Here is a 21,138-nt window from a genome sequence, read left to right as displayed (position 1 = left end):
GTCCTCCTCGCAATTATTGGCCGATTCATATATTGCCTGATGAAGCCAAAGGCGAAACATGTCAGGATAATATACGACCACTCAATCTCTGCTCAACTGGAACCCTCTATATATGACCATCATAATGGGGATGTTTAACATAACCCAACAAATTGTTATGTCCTATTATTGATTAAAATCATGTTTCCAATAAAAGTTATTATAATTTAATATTATGGTTTCCTTTATTATTTGTATAATCCCTTCACAAGCTTCCCCCCTTTTTTGAATATTTTACCCTATACTAATACTTCACTAGTGTGTGGTAACGATGGAAGCAGTCCTGGATGCAGAAACCAGGTTGCCCAGGAAAGGAGGAACAGAAATAATGGGTGTCACACCTAATTTTGCATCTGCTACAGACACAACATATTTTTTGTGATGCTCTTTGGGTCGGGGTACCAGGAAAGACGTCAGGAAAATGCCTCTCATGCAGGTGGGTCACTGCATCTGGATTTGGGCCACAGCACCTTCTGGATACAAAAGGGATGTAACGATCACTTCCTGAGATTTTAGGAAGGATTCACTTCTTTCTGTTGTTTTGTACAACACAAAAGCATTGTACAGAGCCAATTAAAATAAATAGTGTCAGATATTTATACTGAAATAAATATTAACAGTATTATATTTATGGAATTATGCAAAAATCTATGGTTAAGGAGATTTTCACATCTTTCCACAAATCAACCAAAAAAATTCAAATTGGTTTATCCATGCTAGTTTGAAGACAAGAATGAATATAGCAATGTGCTAATATATATATATTTATTAACTAAAAATTCAGTGTAAAATAATATCAAATATAATTGGTGATAATACAAAAAGATATAACTTTGTAAGCTCTTCTTACAAAATACCATGTTTCACACTTCATGATGGCTTAGTAAATAGCTTTCCGCGGCTCTATAGACTTATGAAAACACACTAGGTGTTGAACTTAACACACATGATTTCTTCTCAAAACAAAGACCTTCAAGCTTAAATCTCTTTTACAGTATATGGACAATTTTGTTAACCATATACAAACTTAGTAGTTTAACCAAGACTCATTTTTAAATCAAGATAAATTTAGAATGAATCTATGGTTCAACACATACTATAACTAATTCACTTCTAAGACTTTGAAGTCAGTTTTGTTGAGATATAACAAGATATGTATCTCTTTGTTTAAATGGGAGTCAAGTTCATACTGAAGTTAGAATTCAATTCACTCCAAAACTGACACTACCAACATTAATTGGGTTAGTTAAGCATATGTTCAAACAACTTCAATTACCCAAAAAGGTAAAAATATAAATTGATTCTTACCAGAGATTTAAGAAATCTGTTGTTTTGAGAAGGATCAGCTGGATGTCCCCAAAAGACTTCTCTACAATTCCTACATTTTTCTTCTGTTTTTCTCCTGCTCTCTCTCTTTCCATCTCCAGCTCTCAAGATCTTCTTTTTTCCAGATTTCCTCACCGTATGTTTAAACCCTATATATTCCCCCTAGAATGTGGGTGTGGGAATGTCTTTCACGTCATGAATGACATCAAACACGTCATTTGCTGCCCAAAACTTATAAGGAAATTGTAGTTTCCTTTATTCACAGTGGCCAATGGGGGCGGCATTGTATTAGAAATGGTGTAGAAATTCTTCTTAATATATTTCATTTAATTTCCAAATAACCTTTTGACTTAGGCTTAAAGAAAAACTATGAATTAGACTGAAATGTCACTTATATGTCAAACCACTCCGGACCTGGCGGAGACTCATGAGATCTATTACTTTAAGAAAATATACCCTCCCATTAAATTCTTTAAGTTAGGTAATGTGGAACTTAACTCCATGTATTATTTCACAAGGATTTTATTCTTAGAATCCCAATACATTTAGACTCTTCATAAGATTACAAACGTGTGTTTTCATATTTATATATAGACAATATATCCATGGTTAATATTCAACAATAAGTAATGAATATATAAATGAATATTCTAAAATAAAAAATACATATATAAACAAAAATGCACAAACCAAAATATGTGAGATATTCAATTAAGTAGACATATACTTGTCTCATTATAATGTAAAACTAATATGATTTAGTAATACTAATATGATTAGGACTTCAGTGAGGAACAATTCCCTCACTCAGGACAGGAATACGGCTTCTCCCCCGTGTGAGATCTCTGATGTCTGAAAAGATTGGTCTTCTGTGAAAAACATTTCCCGCACTCAGGACAGGTATACAGCTTCTCCCCCGTGTGAGATCTCTGATGTGTGGAAAGACTGGACTTCACTGAAAAACATTTCCCGCACTCAGGACAGGAATAGGGCTTCTCCCCCGTGTGAGATCTCTGATGTGTGGAAAGTTGGGACTTCACTGAAAAACATTTCCTGCACTCAGGACAGGAATACGGCTTCTCCCCCGTGTGAAAAAATCTCTGATGTGTGGAAAGACTGGACTTCACTGAAAAACATTTCCCGCACTCAGGACAGGAATACGGCTTCTCCCTTGTGTGAGATCTCTGATGTATGGAAAGACTGGACTTCTGTGAAAAACATTTTCCGCACTCAGGACAGGAATATGGCTTCTCCCCTGTGTGAGATCTCTGATGTCTGGAAAGACTGGACTTCACTGAAAAACATTTCCCGCACTCAGGACAGGAATACGGCTTCTCCCCTGTGTGGGATCTCTGATGTGTGTAAAGATTGGACTTCTCTGAAAAACATTTCCCACACTCAGGACAGGAATACGGTTTTTCCCCCGTGTGAGATCTCTGATGTGTGTAAAGATGGGACTTCTGTGAAAAACATTTCTCGCACTCAGGACAGGAATACAGCTTTTCCCTTGTGTGAGATCTCTGATGTTTGGAAAGATGGGACTTCAGTAAAAAACATTTCCCGCACTCAGGACAGGAATACGGCTTCTCCCCTGTGTGAGATCTCTGATGTGTGTAAAGACTGGACTTCTCTGAAAAACATTTCCCACACTCAGGACAGGAATATGGCTTCTCCCCTGTGTGAGATCTCTGATGTGTGTAAAGACTGGACTTCTCTGAAAAACATTTTCCACACTCAGGACAGGAATACGGCTTTTCCCCTGTGTGAGATCTCTGATGTGTGTAAAGATGGGACTTCTGTGAATAACATTTCCCGCACTCAGGACAGGAATACGGCTTCTCCCCCGTGTGAGATCTCTGATGTGTGTAAAGATGTGACTTCTGTGAAAAACATTTCCCGCACTCAGGACAGGAATACGGCTTCTCCCCTGTGTGAGATCTCTGATGTGTGTAAAGACTGGACTTCTCTGAAAAACATTTCCCACACTCAGGACAGGAATACGGCTTTTCCCCTGTGTGAGATCTCTGATGTTTAGAAAGATCGGACTTCAGTAAAAAACATTTCCCACACTCAGGACAGGAATACGGCTTCTCCCCTGTGTGAGATCTCTGATGTGTGTAAAGATGGGACTTATGTGAAAAACATTTCCCGCACTCAGGACAGGAATAAGGCTTCTCCCCTGTGTGAGATCTTATATGGACATTAAGTTTGGATTTATAACGGAAACACTTCCCGCACTCAGTACAGGAAAGTCTCTTATCTGTTGGAAGGACGGCACCATCCCTCACAGTCTGAGGTTCCTCAGGATAAGAGGAATACGATGGTCCATCTACACTGTGTGGTGCCGGATGGACATTTGAGGTAGTCGGGTTTTCTCCTGGACTATACTGTGTGATGTCCTCATCTTCTACTTTACAGTCTGGAGACAAAGTGAGACAATCCTCTGAGGTTTTCCTCATCTCCCGTCCATCTACTAAAATAGAAATAAAAAGATTATTACTAGACATGAGCTGATTGGTTCCCCTAAACCAGGACTCCGCCCACATCAGGCAGCTTTGTCTCTGAGGATCTTACAATTCCCCCCTCAAGGTAACTAGTAAATGGGTCCTCTGTAGGGCGGCAACTAATGATTATTTTCAGAATTGATTAGTTGGTCGATTATTGTTTTGATTAATTAGATAAAACCCTCATAAAAAGGTTGGTGTATAATTGAGTTAATATTCTTGAATATCTATATACAGCGGTAAATATAAATATCCAGATATATAGTTGGATATTTAATCCACTCTGAGAATAACAGACAGATAGATGTATTATTAGAGGGAGAATCTGCTACATATCAGAATCAGAGATCAACATTATTAAAATATAAAAAAGATGTAAAACGCTTGTTTTGCAGATGATCAGACAGGAGTGTAATATAATATGATGGATGACAGACTCCCTTGTCATAGACAGGTAGGTGGGTACAAGCTCCCTGCACCTGATGTCACTTATGCTGGCCGTACATAAACTCATTTTTCTTTCAAAAAAACATTCATCCAATTTTCTAACCATTAGACGGCTTTCACACCGAGCCGCCCATAGCATCGGCGGTAAAATGCCGCTATTTTTATCGGCATTTTACAGTCGAATTTGCGGTGCATTTTGGCCGCTAGCAGGGCGCTTTTACCCCCCGCTAGTGGCCGAGAAAGGGGTAAAACTGCCCGCAATGCCCTGCAATAGCGACGCTTTGCCGGCGGTATCCCAGCGCTGCCCCGTTGATTTCAATGGGGAGCAGCGGTGGAGGAGCGGTAAACACACTGCTCCTTCACCGCTCCAAAGAAGGACTTTTCCTGACGTCCTGCCAGGGCACCGCTCCGGTGTGAAAGCCCACCGCTCTCCCGTGCCCTCAGGCTTTCACACTGGAGACAATGGAGCAGCTGTTTGAGGGCGGATTGCAGGCGCTAGTTTTAACGCTATAGCGCCTGCAAAACACCGCCGGTGTGAAAAGGCTTTTAGTGGGTCATCGTGTCCCCACTCTCTAACCATCTCTTCTATCATGTCTCCAGTCTCTAACCATCTCTTCTATCATGTCTCTAGTCTCTAACCATCTCCTGTATCATGTCCCCAGTCTCTGACATCTCTTGTATCATGTCCCCAGTCTCTAACCATCTCCTGTATCATGTCCCCAGTCTCTAACCATCTCCTTTATCATGTACCCAGTCTCTAACCATCTCCTGTATCATGTCCCCAGTCTCTAATCATCTCCTGTATCATGTCCCCAGTCTCTAACCATCTCTTGTATCATGTCCCCAGTCACTAGCCATCTCCTGTATCATGTCCCCAGTCACTAACCATCTCCTGTATCATGTCCCCAGTCTCTAACCATCTCCTTTATCATGTACCCAGTCTCTAACCATCTCCTTTATCATGTACCCAGTCTCTAACCATCTTCTGTATCATGTCCTCAGTCTCTAACCATCTCTTGTATCATGTCCCCAGTCACTAGCCATCTCCTGTATCATGTCCCCAGTCACTAACCATCTCCTGTATCATGTTCCCAATTTCTAATCATCTCCTGTATCATGTCCCCAGCCTCTAACCATCTCCTGTATCATGTCCCCAGCCTCTAACCATCTCCTGTATCATGTCCCCAGTCTCTAACCATCTCCTGTATCATGTCCCCAGCCTCTAACCATCTCCTGTATCATGTCCCCAGCCTCTAACCATCACCTGTATCATGTCCCCAGTCTCTAACCATCTCCTGTATCATGTCCCCAGTCTCTAACCATCTCCTGTATCATGTCCCCAGTCTCTAACCATCTCCTGTAACATGTCCCCAGTCACTAACCATCTCTTGTATCATGTCTTCAGTCTTCCTATACTTTGTACCTTCCTATAGGGGAACTCCTATAGGAAGGTATAGGAACTCCTATACCGGTACATCGAGCCACACCAGAAAGGCAGAGGGAGATTAGGGAAGTAAACAAGTGGCTGAAGAGCTGGTGTAGTAAGGAGGGGTTTGGGTTCCTGGAGGACTGGGCCGACTTCTCAGTCAGTAACCGGTACTTTAGAAGGGACGGACTGCACCTAAATGAGGAGGGTTCAGATCTGCTGGGAATGAAGATGGCCAAAAAGTTAGAGGGGTTTTTAAACTAGGCGATGGGGGGGAGGGTCCAGAGACAGGGATAGCCAGCACGGATGATATTCCAGAGGGTAGTGTTGGGGGCATTAGTGGTAGGTTAACCAAAGCACAAAAACACAAAGTGAGTATAGTAGCAAGTCCTAGTTGCAATTTTGAAACACCCAATACGAGGACAATATGCGACCGGTCTAAACTATGTGGCATGTTCACCAATGCCAGGAGCCTGGCAGACAAGATGGGTGAACTAGAGATACTGTTGTACGAGGAGGATTTGGATTTTGTGGGAATTTCAGAGACCTGGTTCAACAGCTCTCATGATTGGCTGGCAAACATTCAAGGGTATACCCTATACTGCAAGGATAGAGAGAGTAAAAAAGGGGGAGGGGTATGCCTATATATCAAGAATAATGTACAAGCGAATGTGAGAGAAGACATCACTGAGGGAGCTAGAGAGGAGGTGGAATCCTTATGGGTAGAGCTCCAAAGGGATGAAGCTAAGGGGAAAATAATACTGGGAGTATGCTATAGGCCCCCTAACCTGAGGGAGGAAGTGGAGACGGATCTCCTATCACAAATTGGATTAGCAGCAAGGATGGGAAGTGTTATCATAATGGGGGATTTTAATTATCCTGACATAGACTGGGCGGAGGGAACCGCGCATTCATTTAAGGCTCGCCAGTTCCTTAATGTCTTGCAGGACAATTTTATGGGTCAGATGGTAGACGCACCAACTAGAAATAAAACATTACTAGATCTACTGATTACCAACAATACAGACCTGATCACAGATGTGGAAATACGGGGCAATTTAGGTAACAGCGATCACAGGTCAATTAGTTTCAGTATAAATCACACAAATAGGAAACATAAAGGGAATACAAAGACACTGAATTTCAAAAGAGCCAACTTCCCTAAACTACAAACCTTGCTGAAAGGCATAAATTGGGATAAAATATTAGGAACAAAGAATACGGAGGAGAGATGGGTTTGCTTTAAGAGCATATTAAATAAGGGCATTGGCCAATGTATCCCATTGAGTAATAAATTTAAAAGAGCGAACAAACATCCTGGATGGCTTAACTCCAATGTAAAAATGTATATAAAAGCAAAGGAGAAGGCCTTCAAAAAATACAAGGTTGAGGGATCATCCACAGCATTCAGACTTTATAAAGGATGCAATAAGAAATGTAAGGGTGCAATTAGGACGGCTAAGATAGAACATGAAAGACACATAGCGGAGGAGAGCAAAAAAAATCCCAAGAAATTCTCTAAGTATGTAAACAGTAAAAAAGGGAGGACAGACCATATTGGCCCCATAAAGAATGAGGAAGGACATCTGGTTACAAAGGATGGGGAGATGGCAAAGGTATTGAATTTATTCTTCTCCTCAGTCTTCACAAGTGAATCGGGGGGCTTCAGTAACCAAAACTGCAGTGTTTATCCTCAGGACACAACACAGGAAGCACCTACATGGTTAACAGAGGACGGAATTAAAATTAGACTTGAGAAACTTAACATTAATAAATCACCGGGACCAGATGGCTTGCATCCGAGGGTACTTAGGGAACTCAGTCAGGTGATTGCCAGACCGTTGTTCCTAATTTTTACAGTCTATTGACTGGAATGGTACCAGCTGATTGGAGAAAAGCCAATGTAGCACCAATATTTAAAAAGGGCCCAAAAAACATCCCTGGGAATTACAGACCAGTTAGCCTAACATCAATAGTATGTAAAATCTTGGAGGGGATGATAAGGGACTATATACAAAATTTTAGTAATAAGAACGATATCATTAGCAGTAATCAGCATGGATTCATGAAGAATCGTTCTTGCCAAACCAATCTATTAACCTTCTATGAGGAGGTGAGTTGCCATCTAGATAAAGGAAGGCCCGTAGACGTGGTGTATCTGGATTTTGCAAAAGCATTTGACACAGTTCCCCATAAACGTTTACTGTACAAAATAAGGTGCGTTGGCATGGACCATAGGGTGAGTACCTGGATTGAAAACTGGCTACAAGGGCGAGTTCAGAGGGTGGTGATAAATGGGGAGTACTCAGAATGGTCAGAGGTGGGTAGTGGGGTTCCCCAGGGTTCTGTGCTGGGACCAATCCTATTTAATTTGTTCATAAACGACCTGGAGGATGGGATAAACAGTTCAATCTCTGTATTTGCAGACGATACTAAGCTAAGCAGGGCAATAACTTCTCCGCAGGATGTGGAAACCTTGCAAAAAGACCTGAACAAATTAATGGGGGAGGGGCGACTACATGGCAAATGAGGTTCAATGTAGAAAAATGTAAAATAATGCATTTGGGTGGCAAAAATATGAATGCAATCTATAGACTGGGGGGAGAACCTCTGGGGGAATCTAGGATGGAAAAGGACCTGGGGGTCCTAGTAGATGATAGGCTCAGCAATGGCATGCAATGCCAAGCTGCTGCTAATAAGGCAAACAGAATATTGGCATTAAAAAGGGGGATCAACTCCAGAGATAAAACGATAATTCTCCCGCTCTACAAGACTCTGGTCCGGCCGCACCTGGAGTATGCTGTCCAGTTCTAGGCACCAGTCCTCAGGAGGGACGTACTGGAAATGGAGCGAGTACAAAGAAGGGCAACAAAGCTAATAAAGGGTCTGGAGGATCTTAGTTATGAGGAAAGGTTGTGAGCTCTGAACTTATTCTCTTTGGAGAAGAGACGCTTGAGAGGGGATATGATTTCAATTTACAAATACTGTACTGGTGACCCCACAATAGGGATAAAACTTTTTCGCAGAAGAGAGTTTAATAAGACTCGTGGTCACTCATTACAATTAGAAGAAAAGAGGTTTAACCTTAAACTACGTAGAGGGTTCTTTACTGTAAGAGCGGCAAGGATGTGGAATTCCCTTCCACAGGCGGTGGTCTCAGCGGGGAGCATTGATAGCTTCAAGAAACTATTAGATAATCACCTGAATGACCGCAATATACAGGGATATGTAATGTAATACTGACACATAATCACACACATAGGTTGGACTTGATGGACTTGTGTCTTTTTTCAACCTCACCTACTATGTAACTATGTAACTATGTAACTCCTATAGCAAAATATAAAGTATAGTATAGAGTTCTCCTATAGGAAGCCACAAAGTATAGTATAGAGTTCCCCTATAGGAAGGTACAAAGTATAGTATAGAGTCCCCTATAGGAAGGTATAAAGTATAGTATAGAGTTCCCCTATAGGAAGGTATAAAGTATAGTATAGAGTTCCCCTATAGGAGGCCACAAAGTATAGTATAGAGTTCCCCTATAGGAAGATACAAAAAACTTCTGCCTTTAGAATCACTTGCTTCCTTCTCGTGTCCTACGAGGCATTGCTCCTCACACATTCAAGTTCTCAGGCAATTATTGACATGTATGGATGGTGTACTGAGCTGTATTTTCTGATATGTAAAGAAATAATGCATTCTGTATGCAGGCCAGATAATTGAATGACCAACTAATTGTTAATGGCAATAGTTGACAACTATTTTCATAATCAATTATGATGATTGGTTGTTTCAGTCCTACATCTCTGATCTCCTACCAGTTCATTTCTTTATTCATGGGCCTTAGTCAGAGAGTGAGGAAACAACAAGAACTGTCTTTTATAGGAGTGACAGTGATGAGGGGATTATAGGACGAGTGTCCCCACCCCCTCTATCACTCATTGCCATCTTCCCAACACAAGAAGTCCTGCACTTCCTTATTTAGTCCATGATTTAGTCATGAATAACAGCGGGGCTGAGCCCCACCAGAGGTCAGAGAGTGAGGATGGGGGGAGAACAACCAAGATGAAGACTGGACTGATCCTGAAGACCCCCATCATTGGGTTATTGACTCCTCCCTCATTATCACCTTCTGTTTAAGGTTCCAAAGTTTGAGGATGTTATCACATTATTATCACCATGTAAAAGTCTGTCCTCCAATCAAATCATCAGATATAAAATGTCCAGCTGGTAGGAAATGGGTGTAACAAAAGAGAATACATATTATGTGTATATATAGCAGCGGGTAGAGGGGAGAGAGCAGAAGTCAGGACTATGTAATGTACAACATATTGTATAAGATACAACAGATAGGACTATATAGTATCAGAATGATGTAATGTACAATATAGAGTATATAGTGCAGGGGTCAGGAGTATGTAATGTACAACATAGAGTATATAGTGTTGGTGTCAGGAATATGTAATGTACAACATAGAGTATATAATCCAGGGGTCAGGACTATGTAATGTACAATATAAATTATATAGTGTAAGGGTCAGGACTCATAATATTGGTATTCAGTAATCAGTGGAAGATTAAATGTTTACATGAGACAAGTTGCAGAGGTCCCACACCGCTGCCTACCATCTCCTGAGACTGCACTCAGTGACTTGGGTCTGAGACTATACAGACATATCCCTCCACCCGGCACAGCCAGCAGACAACAGAGCAAGTAATCCTGGGAGAATTGTTCTGTCAGAGATCATGCTTATTTCTGGGCATGAGGTAGAAGATTCAAAGCACATGCCCAAGGTGCCTAGGTAGAGCAACATCTTTGGTGAAAATCATCCTTTTGCTGCCAGCTGAACCCCAGAATGTCCATAAATCCAGTCTAGATACATAAATTGTGTCTGCAGCACAGAGAAGGAAGATTATCACCCAGTCCCCGCCCTACTCTGGACCAATCAGTGAGCAGTATGGGTGGAGGAATGTATTTAGTGTTAATGACCCACCTGTGCTGATCTCTGTAGGAGTGTCCTCCTCTATAAATGTCCCCGTTATTCCATCCTCCTCCATAGACTGCTGATCATCCCTCACATACCTCTCTTCTTCTTCTGCTTTAACCTCAAATTCTATATCGATTGGATCTCCACTCTAAATCAAGAAAATGAGAGAGAATATCATCTGTAACATATAACCTTTATTATTGTGACATCACATAAGAAATCCACACATTATTTCTACTAGTCAATGTTCTAGATGCTCCATCCCACCAACCTTGCAATAGAGAGGGATGGTGTGATCTTCCTGTGTGGAATCTCGGGAATACAGAGGACGGGGACATCTCTCTGGTGGGTTTCTGTAGCTGGATGACTCCACCATGGTGTCCTGGTACAGATCTTTGTGTTCTTTTAGAGACTCCTCCATCACCCCATCCTCATCATCCTCCTCTTTTATCTCTTCTTTTACTTCAACTTTAGAATCTCTCAGGTTTCCACTCTGAATATATAATAAAAATGACATGAATGGTAACAATGCAGATAATGTACAGATCCTAATGATACTATCAGTGATTGTTCCTCATCTACCTGATGATGGTGAGGGATGGTGTGATCTTCCTGTGTGGAATCCCGGGAATACAGAGGACGGGGACATCTCTCTGGTGGGTTCCCATTACTGGATCCATCTGTAGGAAACACACACACTGACTGAATACATTGTTTCTATGTGTTTATCAGATGATGGGGGATCTAGGTGGAGCCTCTGTACTGCTCTCTCCTTTACAATAAAGTCTCCTCTTACCCGGTGATGTGAGGGGCGGCTGATTGTCCATCATGACGTCCTTGTAGAGATCCTTGTGTCCTTCTAAATACTCCCACTCCTCCATGGAGAAATAGACAGTGACATCCTGACACCTTATAGGAACCTGACACACACAATGATACAGTCACCATCCAGACACATCCCTTGTCTGTTACTGGATAATGTCCCAGAATTCCCAGAATCCTCCTCACCTCTCCGGTCAGGTCTGTGTTTTATTAATAGAGATAAGAGTGATGTCATGTGACCTCCCAGAATCCTCCTCACCTCTCCGGTCAGGTCTGTGTATTATTAATAGAGATAAGAGTGATGTCATGTGACCTCCCAGAATCCTCCTCACCTCTCCGGTCAGGTCTGTGTTTTATTAATAGAGATAAGAGTGATGTCATGTGACCTCCCAGAATCCTCCTCACCTCTCCGGTCAGGTCTGTGTTTTATTAATAGAGATAAGAGTGATGTCATGTGACCTCCCAGAATCCTCCTCACCTCTCCGGTCAGGTCTGTGTTTTATTAATAGAGATAAGAGTGATGTCATGTGACCTCCCAGAATCCTCCTCACCTCTCCGGTCAGGTCTGTGTTTTATTAATAGAGATAAGAGTGATGTCATGTGACCTCCCAGAATCCTCCTCACCTCTCCGGTCAGGTCTGTGTTTTATTAATAGAGATAAGAGTGATGTCATGTGACCTCCCAGAATCCTCCTCACCTCTCCGGTCAGGTCTGTGTTTTATTAATAGAGATAAGAGTGATGTCATGTGACCTCCCAGAATCCTCCTCACCTCTCCGGTCAGGTCTGTGTTTTATTAATAGAGATAAGAGTGATGTCATGTGACCTCCCAGAATCCTCCTCACCTCTCCGGTCAGGTCTGTGTTTTATTAATAGAGATAAGAGTGATGTCATGTGACCTCCCAGAATCCTCCTCACCTCTCCGGTCAGGTCTGTGTTTTATTAATAGAGATAAGAGTGATGTCATGTGACCTCCCAGAATCCTCCTCACCTCTCCGGTCAGGTCTGTGTTTTATTAATAGAGATAAGAGTGATGTCATGTGACCTCCCAGAATCCTCCTCACCTCTCCGGTCAGGTCTGTGTTTTATTAATAGAGATAAGAGTGATGTCATGTGACCTCCCAGAATCCTCCTCACCTCTCCGGTCAGGTCTGTGTTTTATTAATAGAGATAAGAGTGATGTCATGTGACCTCCCAGAATCCTCCTCACCTCTCCGGTCAGGTCTGTGTTTTATTAATAGAGATAAGAGTGATGTCATGTGACCTCCCAGAATCCTCCTCACCTCTCCGGTCAGGTCTGTGTTTTATTAATAGAGATAAGAGTGATGTCATGTGACCTCCCAGAATCCTCCTCACCTCTCCGGTCAGAGACAAATGAGAATATTGCTCAGCCAATGGGAGATGATCTCAGCATGACTTACATAATGAAGAAGATGAGGGGGAGGGGAGGAAGTCAGTGGGGCTTGATAAATTTGCTTTGAATCTAGGAGCCAGCTAAAAAAGTTTTTAAGAGAAGTGTGGGTTATCGGCGCCTGGGGCAGGGCAAGTAATTTGTGAGGTGCAGAAAACAGGACTTGGGGTGCAAGGTGCAGGAGGAGGGTGCAGGGTGCAGAATGCAGGACATGTGGTGTAGGGTAAAGAATGCAGGACATGGGGTGTAGGGTGCAAGGTGCAGGACATGGGGTGCAGGGTGCAGAATGCAGGATATGGGGTGTAGGGTGCAGAATGCAGGACATAGGGTGCAGGGTGCAGAATGCAGGACATGGGGTTTAGGGTGCAGAATGCAGGACATAGGGTGCAGAATGCAGGACATGGGGTGTAGGGTGCAGAATGCAGGACATGGGATGTAGGGTGCAGAATGCAGGACATGGGGTGTAGGGTGCAAGGTGCAGGACATGGGGTGCAGGGTGCAGAATGCAGGATATGGGGTGTAGGGTGCAGAATGCAGGACATAGGGTGCAGGGTGCAGAATGCAGGACATGGGGTTTAGGGTGCAGAATGCAGGACATAGGGTGCAGAATGCAGGACATGGGGTGTAGGGTGCAGAATGCAGGACATGGGATGTAGGGTGCAGAATGCAGGACATGGGGTGTAGGGTGCAAGGTGCAGGACATGGGGTGCAGGGTGCAGAATGCAGGACATGTTGTGCTGTGTGCAGAATGCAGGATATGGGGTGTAGGGTGCAGAATGCAGGACATAGGGTGCAGAATGCAGGACATGGGGTTTAGGGTGCAGAATGCAGGACATAGGGTGCAGAATGCAGGACATGGGGTGTAGGGTGCAGAATGCAGGACATGTGGTGTAGGGTGCAGAATGCAGGACATGTGGTGTAGGGTGCAGAATGCAGGACATGGGGTGTAGGGTGCAGAATGCAGGACATGGGGTGCAGGGTGCAGAATGCAGGACATGGGGTGCAGGGTGCAGAATGCAGGACATGTGGTGTAGGGTGCAGAATGCAGGACATGGGGTGTAGGGTGCAGAATGCAGGACATGGGGTGTAGGGTGCAGAATGCAGGACATGGAGTGTAGGGTGCAGAATGCAGGACATAGGGTGCAGAATGCAGGACATGGGGTGTAGGGTGCAGAATGCAGGACATGGGGTGTAGGGTGCAGAATGCAGGACATGGGGTGTAGGGTGCAGAATGCAGGACATGGGGTGTAGGGTGCAGAATGCAGGACATGTGGTGTAGGGTGCAGAATGCAGGACATGTGGTGTAGGGTGAAAAACGCAGGACATGGAGTGTAGGGTGCAGAATGCAGGACATAGGGTGCAGAATGCAGGACATGGGGTGTAGGGTGCAGAATGCAGGACATGGGGTGTAGGGTGCAGAATGCAGGACATGTGGTGTAGGGTGCAGAATGCAGGATATGGGGTGTAGGGTGCAGAATGCAGGACATGGGGTGTAGGGTGCAGAATGCAGGACATGTGGTGTAGGGTGCAGAATGCAGGACATGGGGTGTAGGGTGCAGAATGCAGGACATGTGGTGTAGGGTGCAGAATGCAGGACATGTGGTGTAGGGTGCAGAATGCAGGATATGGGGTGTAGGGTGCAGAATGCAGGACATGGGGTGTAGGGTGCAGAATGCAGGACATGGGGTGTAGGGTGCAGAATGCAGGACATGGGATGTAGGGTGCAGAATGCAGGACATGGGGTGTAGGGTGCAGAATGCAGGACATGTGGTGTAGGGTGAAGAATGCAGGACATGGGGTGTAGGGTGCAGAATGCAGGACATGGGGTGTAGGGTGCAGAATGCAGGACATGGGATGTAGGGTGCAGAATGCAGGACATGGGGTGTAGGGTGCAGAATGCAGGACATGTGGTGTAGGGTGCAGAATGCAGGATATGGGGTGTAGGGTGCAGAATGCAGAACATGGGGTGTAGGGTGAAGAATGCAGGACATGGGGTGTAGGGTGCAGAATGCAGGACATGGGATGTAGGGTGCAGAATGCAGGACATGGGGTGTAGGGTGCAGAATGCAGGACATGTGGTGTAGGGTGCAGAATGCAGGATATGGGGTGTAGGGTGCAGAATGCAGAACATGGGGTGTAGGGTGCAGAATGCAGGACATGGGGTGCAGGGTGCAGAATGCAGGACATGGGGTGTAGGGTGCAGAATGCAGGACATGGGGTGTAGGGTGCAGAATGCAGGATATGGGGTGTAGGGTGCAGAATGCAGGACATGGGGTGTAGGGTGCAGAATGCAGGACATGGGGTGTAGGGTGCAGAATGCAGGACATGGGGTGTAGGGTGCAGAATGCAGGACATGGGGTGTAGGGTGCAGAATGCAGGACATGGGGTGCAGGGTGAAGAACGCAGGACATGGGATGTAGGGTGCAGAATGCAGGACATGTGGTGTAGGGTGAAGAATGCAGGACATGGGGTGTAGGGTGCAGAATGCAGGATATGGGGTGTAGGGTGAAGAATGCAGGACATGGGGTGTAGGGTGAAGAATGCAGGACATGGGGTGTAGGGTGCAGAATGCAGGACATGGGGTGTAGGGTGCAGAATGCAGGACATGGGGTGTAGGGTGCAGAATGCAGGATATGGGGTGCAGGGTGCAGAATGCAGGATATGGGGTGCAGGGTGCAGAATGCAGGACATGGGGTGCCGGGTACCAGAGAAGGGTGTAGGTCACCACAGGACATGAGATGCAGGAGAAGGGTACAGAGTACAGAATGGAGGACATAGTTACATAGTAGGTAAGGTTGAATAAAGACAATAGTCCATCCAGTCTGACCTGTGTAGGTGCACGTGTGTCAGTGTCAATAATCATTTCCCATATCCCTGTATGTTGTGTTCTTTAAGATGCACGTCCAAGAGTCTCTTAAAAATATCAATACTCCCCGCAGCCACCACCACTTGTGGCAGAGAGTTCCACATTCTTACCGCTCTGACAGTGAAAAACCCCTACGCAGCTTAAGGTTGAACCGAATTCCCCGTGTCTTCTCACACCCCCTGAGATTAAATAGATTTTTTTCCTATGCTGGGATCACCACTGAGATATTTGTAAATAGCTATCATATCTCCTCCTAAGTGTCTTTTCTCCAGCGAGAATAAATTTAGCGATTGTAGTCGCTCTTCGTATTTGAGATCCTCCAGCCCCCTAATTAGTTTAGTTCCCTTTGGACTCTCTTCAGCTCTAGCACATCCCTTCTGAGGACTGGTGACCAAAACTGGACGGAATACTCCAGATGTGGCCTGACCAGAGTTTTATAAGGTGGTAGAATTATAGTTTTATCTCTGGAGAAAATGACCAGTTACACTTACCGGTAACGGTGTTTCTGTGAAGTCTTCCAGGACGGCACCCTGAGAGATGACTGGTCCCACCTGACAAGAAATACAATCGAAGAAGAGGTTAAAACCCCCCGCCCCTCCCTGTGCTCCTCAGTTGTGAAAAAGTATTGACCCACACCAGTGCACGAGAGTAAGAACCACCCCAAATGTTCATACAACACCAACACACAAAAAACAGGTGGGAAGTAGGCCTGCCATCCTGGAAGACTTTCCAGAAACACCGTTACCGCTAAATGTAACTGGTCATTTTCTCAAGTTGTCCTCCAGGACGGCACCCTGAGAGAAGAGCAAGTAGCTCAGGCCTACCTTAGGGTGGGACAACAGCCTATAGAACCTTTCTACTGAATGCCAAATCCTGAGGTGACAGCAGTTCCACCCTATAGTTCCTCAGGAAAGGGTTCTGGCTTCTCCACATAGCTGCTCTGCAGATCTGTTCTACCGATGTTCCAGCCCTTTCTGCCCAAGAGGTCTCCAGAGACCGTGTAGAGTGTGCCTTAAGGCTAGTGGGAACCGCTTTACCAACCTGCTCATAGGCTATGGAAATGGTCTGCCTAATCCAACTTGCTATGGTTGCTTTTGATGCTTGCTGACCCTTCTTCTGGCCGCAAAAACCAACTAATAAGTCACTGGACCTTCTAAAATCCTTCACTCTCTATAAATAAACTAACAGTCACCATCAGACATCTAAACAATGAAATTAACTTTCCTTCTTGTTCTGAGGATTGGCACAAAATGAAGGAAGGAAGATTTGAGGAGTGATCGCTCCCCAAGTGCCCTGAGGCGATTCAGTTCGCATAGGTAGCGCTATACAAGTCACTCATTCATGATCTCCTGCGTCCTGTGGAACCATGAGGCCACCTTCGGAAGGTACAGGGGATCCTGCCTGAGGATAATCCTGTCTTCAAATAATAAGAAAAAGGGCTCTTTTACAGACAGAGCCTGGAGATCACCTATCCTCCTGGCCGTTGTAATGGCCAGCAGGAAAGTTGCCTTAAGGGCAAGTAATTTAAGCGGGATATGAGCCAAGGGCTCGAACAGTGCCTTGGTCAGGGCTTTGAGGACTAGGGTAAGATCCTATGGTGGAAATTGGTTCATTTGTGCCAGGGACATTCTCTCCCTGGCCAACAAAAATCTCTTGATCGGTGGGTTCAGTGCCAGTCTCCTTTCCAAAAAACTGGACAAGGCTCAGGACTAACTCAGCTTCTGCACTATCTTTGGGATCAGAGCCAAGGGGTGAAAGGCATAAGCCAAGTGGAAGTCCCAGTCTTGGGCCAACACATCCACCGCCTCGGATCCTTTCTCCCTGGACAGTGAAAAGAACCTCTTTACCTTCCTGTTCCCTCTGAAGAGATCTATCTCCGGTCTGCCAAAGCGTCGACACATGAGGGAGTACACTTCAGGGTTCAACATTGCAGATCCCCTTTATATGCACTGCTGAAATTGAGGGGATCCTCTGTTCCGCCCACTCCAGGAGTTACTGAGTTAGGCCCAAAAGAGCGCTGGACCTGGTACCCCCCCCCCCCCCCCCCCGGTGATTCAGGAAGGCCACAGTGCTTGAATTGTCGGAAAGGATCTGAACCTCTTTCCCCTGGATTCTTTCTTTTAAGGCTTCCCTGACAGCCAAGAGCTCCCGGAAGTTGGAGAACGAGCCCCTCTGAACTTGGTTCCAGACACCCTGGGCCCCACAGTTCTTCCAGATGGGCCCCGAGGTGACTCTCCCCCAACCTCTGAGGATTGAGCCACCACTGTAAAGACTCCTTTACCCCTCCTGGAATGGAGACCTTTTAGTCTAAGGTTCCCCTTTTTCCATCCCAGGAGGACAGGAGGAACTGCTGGAGAGTCCTGGCATGGAGCCCACGGCACCGTAGGAATACAAGCGGTCATTAACTTGAGGACTCTCATAACTCCTCTGAAGGAGACCTCCTCTGCCTCTAGAACAGGGGTCTCAAAGTACTGGCCCGTGGGCCATTTGCGGCCTGTGGACCGATTAAAAATGGCCCGCAGGCAGGGCCGATCCAGGACTAGAGGTCCACCGATATTTGGCCATTAGGCCGATATATAACACTGGCAGCCGTTCCTCCTCCCTTCTCCACACTCAGTGCTTGATGCTTGTGTGAAACTGACACATAACACAGAGGAGAGAGACAGAGGGATCTGTCAGAATTGAAGTTGATGTCGGGGTGGGCAGGACCTGGCTGGGGTGGGCGGGACCTGGCCAATATCAAACACCAGCCAATGGGATCTGGGCGGGCCGCTACGTGTATGTGGCCCGTCCCTTTTCTTAAGCAGCCGAATCATTGGCTGGTGTTTGATAGCTGCTGGGTTCCGCCCACCCCGGCCGTGTCCCGCCCACCCCGACATCAACCTCAATTCTGACAGATCCCTCTGTCTCTCTCCTCTGTGTTACGTGTCAGTTTCACACACAGTTACACTCCGCTCAGTGTGAAACCTGCCAGTTCCAATCAGTGCCACCTGCCAGTGCCACCGACAATCAGTGCCACCTGCCAGTGCCAGTCTGCCAGTGCCACCTGCCACCACCAACCAGTGCCACCGCCAATCAGTGCCACCTGCGAGTGCCGCCAACCAGTGCCACCACCAATCAGTGCCACCTGCCATTGCCAACCAGTGCCACCACCAATCAGTGACACCTGCCAGTGCCGCCAACCAGTGCCTGCCAGTGCCACCACCAACCAGTGCCACTGCCAATCAGTGCCACCTGCCATTGCCAACCAGTGCCACCACCAATCAGTGCCACCTGTCAGTGCCGCCAACCAGTGCCTGCCAGTGCCACCACCAACCAGTGCCACTGCCAATCAGTGCCACCTGCCAGTGCCAACCAGTGTCTGCCAGTGCCACCTGCCACCTCCAACCAGTGCCACACCAATCAGTGCCACCTGCCAGTGCCATCTGTTAGTGCCAATCAGTGCCACCTGCCACAGCCAACCAGTGACATCTGTACTGAGGACATCAAGTGTGTGGTAGAGTGAAAGGAGCAAGCAGGGAGGAGTGGAGTGGGTAAAGTTTTTTTTTTTTAAATCTGCCTAAAATATCGGCCACAAAAATGGGCATCATATATCAGCCATCGGCCGCCCCGATTTCTAAATATCGGTATCGGCCAGTGAAAAACCCATATCGGTCAACTGCTATCCAGGACGTCTTTTTGAACTGCACCCAGGCACCACAGAGGGGGAGGCATCAAAGAGTTTTACCTCTATCTCCTCTGTCCTCTCCGATGCACGCTGCTGCAGCTCAGAGAGAGAACAGAGCGGAGGAAGGATCATCGATCTGCCCACCTAGACATTGACGATCGACCAGAGCCCCGATCTAGGGTCCTTCTGCCACCTCAGGGCAGGAGATTGTGTTCTCTGGGTCCCCTGTCACTAGGCCTGTGTGGAAGCCGGGAGGAGAGGACTTGGGAGGCAGATGATCCTGACTGCCAGGAGAGGTGAGTGAGCCATGACACTGAGGCAAAGTCCTTGGTGGGGTGACTGGGGTAGAAATGTGTGCAGTGTAGGGGGTATTTTATGCAGTGTGGAGGGTGATTGTGCAGTGTGGGGGGTAATTGTGTAGTGTGGGGGTAATTATGAAGTGTGGGGGGTATTTTATGGAGTGCGGGGGGTATTTGTACAGTGTGGGGGGTAATTATGGAATGTGGGGGGTATTTGTGTAGTGTAGGGGGTAATGCTGGGGGTTAATAATGCGTTTGCTGACACCAGTGCTGGGTATAGTATAGTATATTATTGCTGGTATAGTTTATTGTTTTTGAAGTTTTGAAAGTTTACATGCGGCCCCCATGGGATATGAAAACTTGTCATGTGGCCCTCAGGCAATTTGAGTTTGAGACCCCTGCTCTAGAAGGTACGAGACTGCAGCTATCAGGCCCTCTACTTTCCCTGGGCGCAACACGAGCTTCTGTGCCACCGAATCTACCAGTAACCCTAGGTAAACCTTGGACTGCGCCGGAGTCAGAGAGGATTTTTCCTGGCTGATTAACCACCCCAGGGACTCCAACGTACTTACTACTTTGTCCAGGTCTGACAGTAAGGGATTGCGACTTTGGTTGTAAACCAAAAAAGTCATCCAGATAGGGGATCAGCGCTATCCCTTGGAGATGGAGGTACAAAAGCACCTCTGCAAGGATCTTTGTGAAAACTCTCAGGCTGACTGCCAGCCCAAAGGGTAGGGTGCAAAACTGCCAATGCTCCACGCCCTTATCCGAGAGAATCGCAAGCCATAGAAATTCCTGGTGCCCTGGGAAAATGGGGAGGTTGAGATAGGTGCCTTTTAGGTCTATCGTGACCATAAACACTTCTTTCAGAAGATGCTTCCTGACTTCTTGTACCGTAGGAACCTGTTTAGCCTTCTTAAATTTATTATAAGGTGGTACTTTCCTGAGGGCTTTGGGACCACAAAAATATGAGAATAAAACCCTTGACCGAAATTGCCTTTCCCCCCAACCCTGACGTCACTTGGTATCTTTGTCAGTGGATTTCGGGCTGGAAAAGAGGAGGCATCTTTTTTGCTTGCCCTTATCAACTCCCCATTTCTTGCCTTCCTTCTTAATCCTGAATCAGTTCTTAACCTGAGGGCCATGAAGAATATCTTCCCCTACCTTTCTTAGGCTTTACCGGAAACTTCTCTGTAGACCTAGAATGGGCCTGGTCCAACCCAGAACCAAAGAGTAGGGAACCCTCAAAAGGTAGACCACACAAATGTGTCTTAGATGTGTTGTCCCCATCCCAGGTCCTAACCCACAAGGCCCTCCTTTCGGAATTTAGAGCCGCAGACTTAGT

At 45.9% G+C, this 21,138-nt stretch overlaps 2 protein-coding genes across 3 annotated transcripts in view; both read right to left on the bottom strand.

Moving 5' to 3' along the window:
• The window catches only part of LOC141122091 (uncharacterized), a 531,020-nt gene that overhangs the window by 94,395 nt on the left and 415,487 nt on the right, over nt 1-21,138 (bottom strand). The window lies entirely within an intron of this gene.
• The window catches only part of LOC141122098 (uncharacterized), a 172,641-nt gene continuing 152,290 nt past the window's right edge, over nt 788-21,138 (bottom strand). The window contains exon 12 of the mRNA XM_073611928.1: nt 788-3,616. Within this exon, the coding sequence (XP_073468029.1) occupies nt 2,169-3,616 (1,448 nt within the window). The 3' untranslated portion in view covers nt 788-2,168. The remainder of the gene's footprint in view (nt 3,617-21,138) is intronic.

The sequence above is a fragment of the Aquarana catesbeiana genome, unplaced genomic scaffold (genome assembly GCF_042186555.1).
Source record: "Aquarana catesbeiana isolate 2022-GZ unplaced genomic scaffold, ASM4218655v1 unanchor240, whole genome shotgun sequence".
Taxonomy (NCBI): Eukaryota; Metazoa; Chordata; class Amphibia; order Anura; family Ranidae; genus Aquarana; species Aquarana catesbeiana.
Note: the sequence above shows the minus strand (reverse complement) of the source record. Positions and strands in the feature narration are given on the sequence as shown.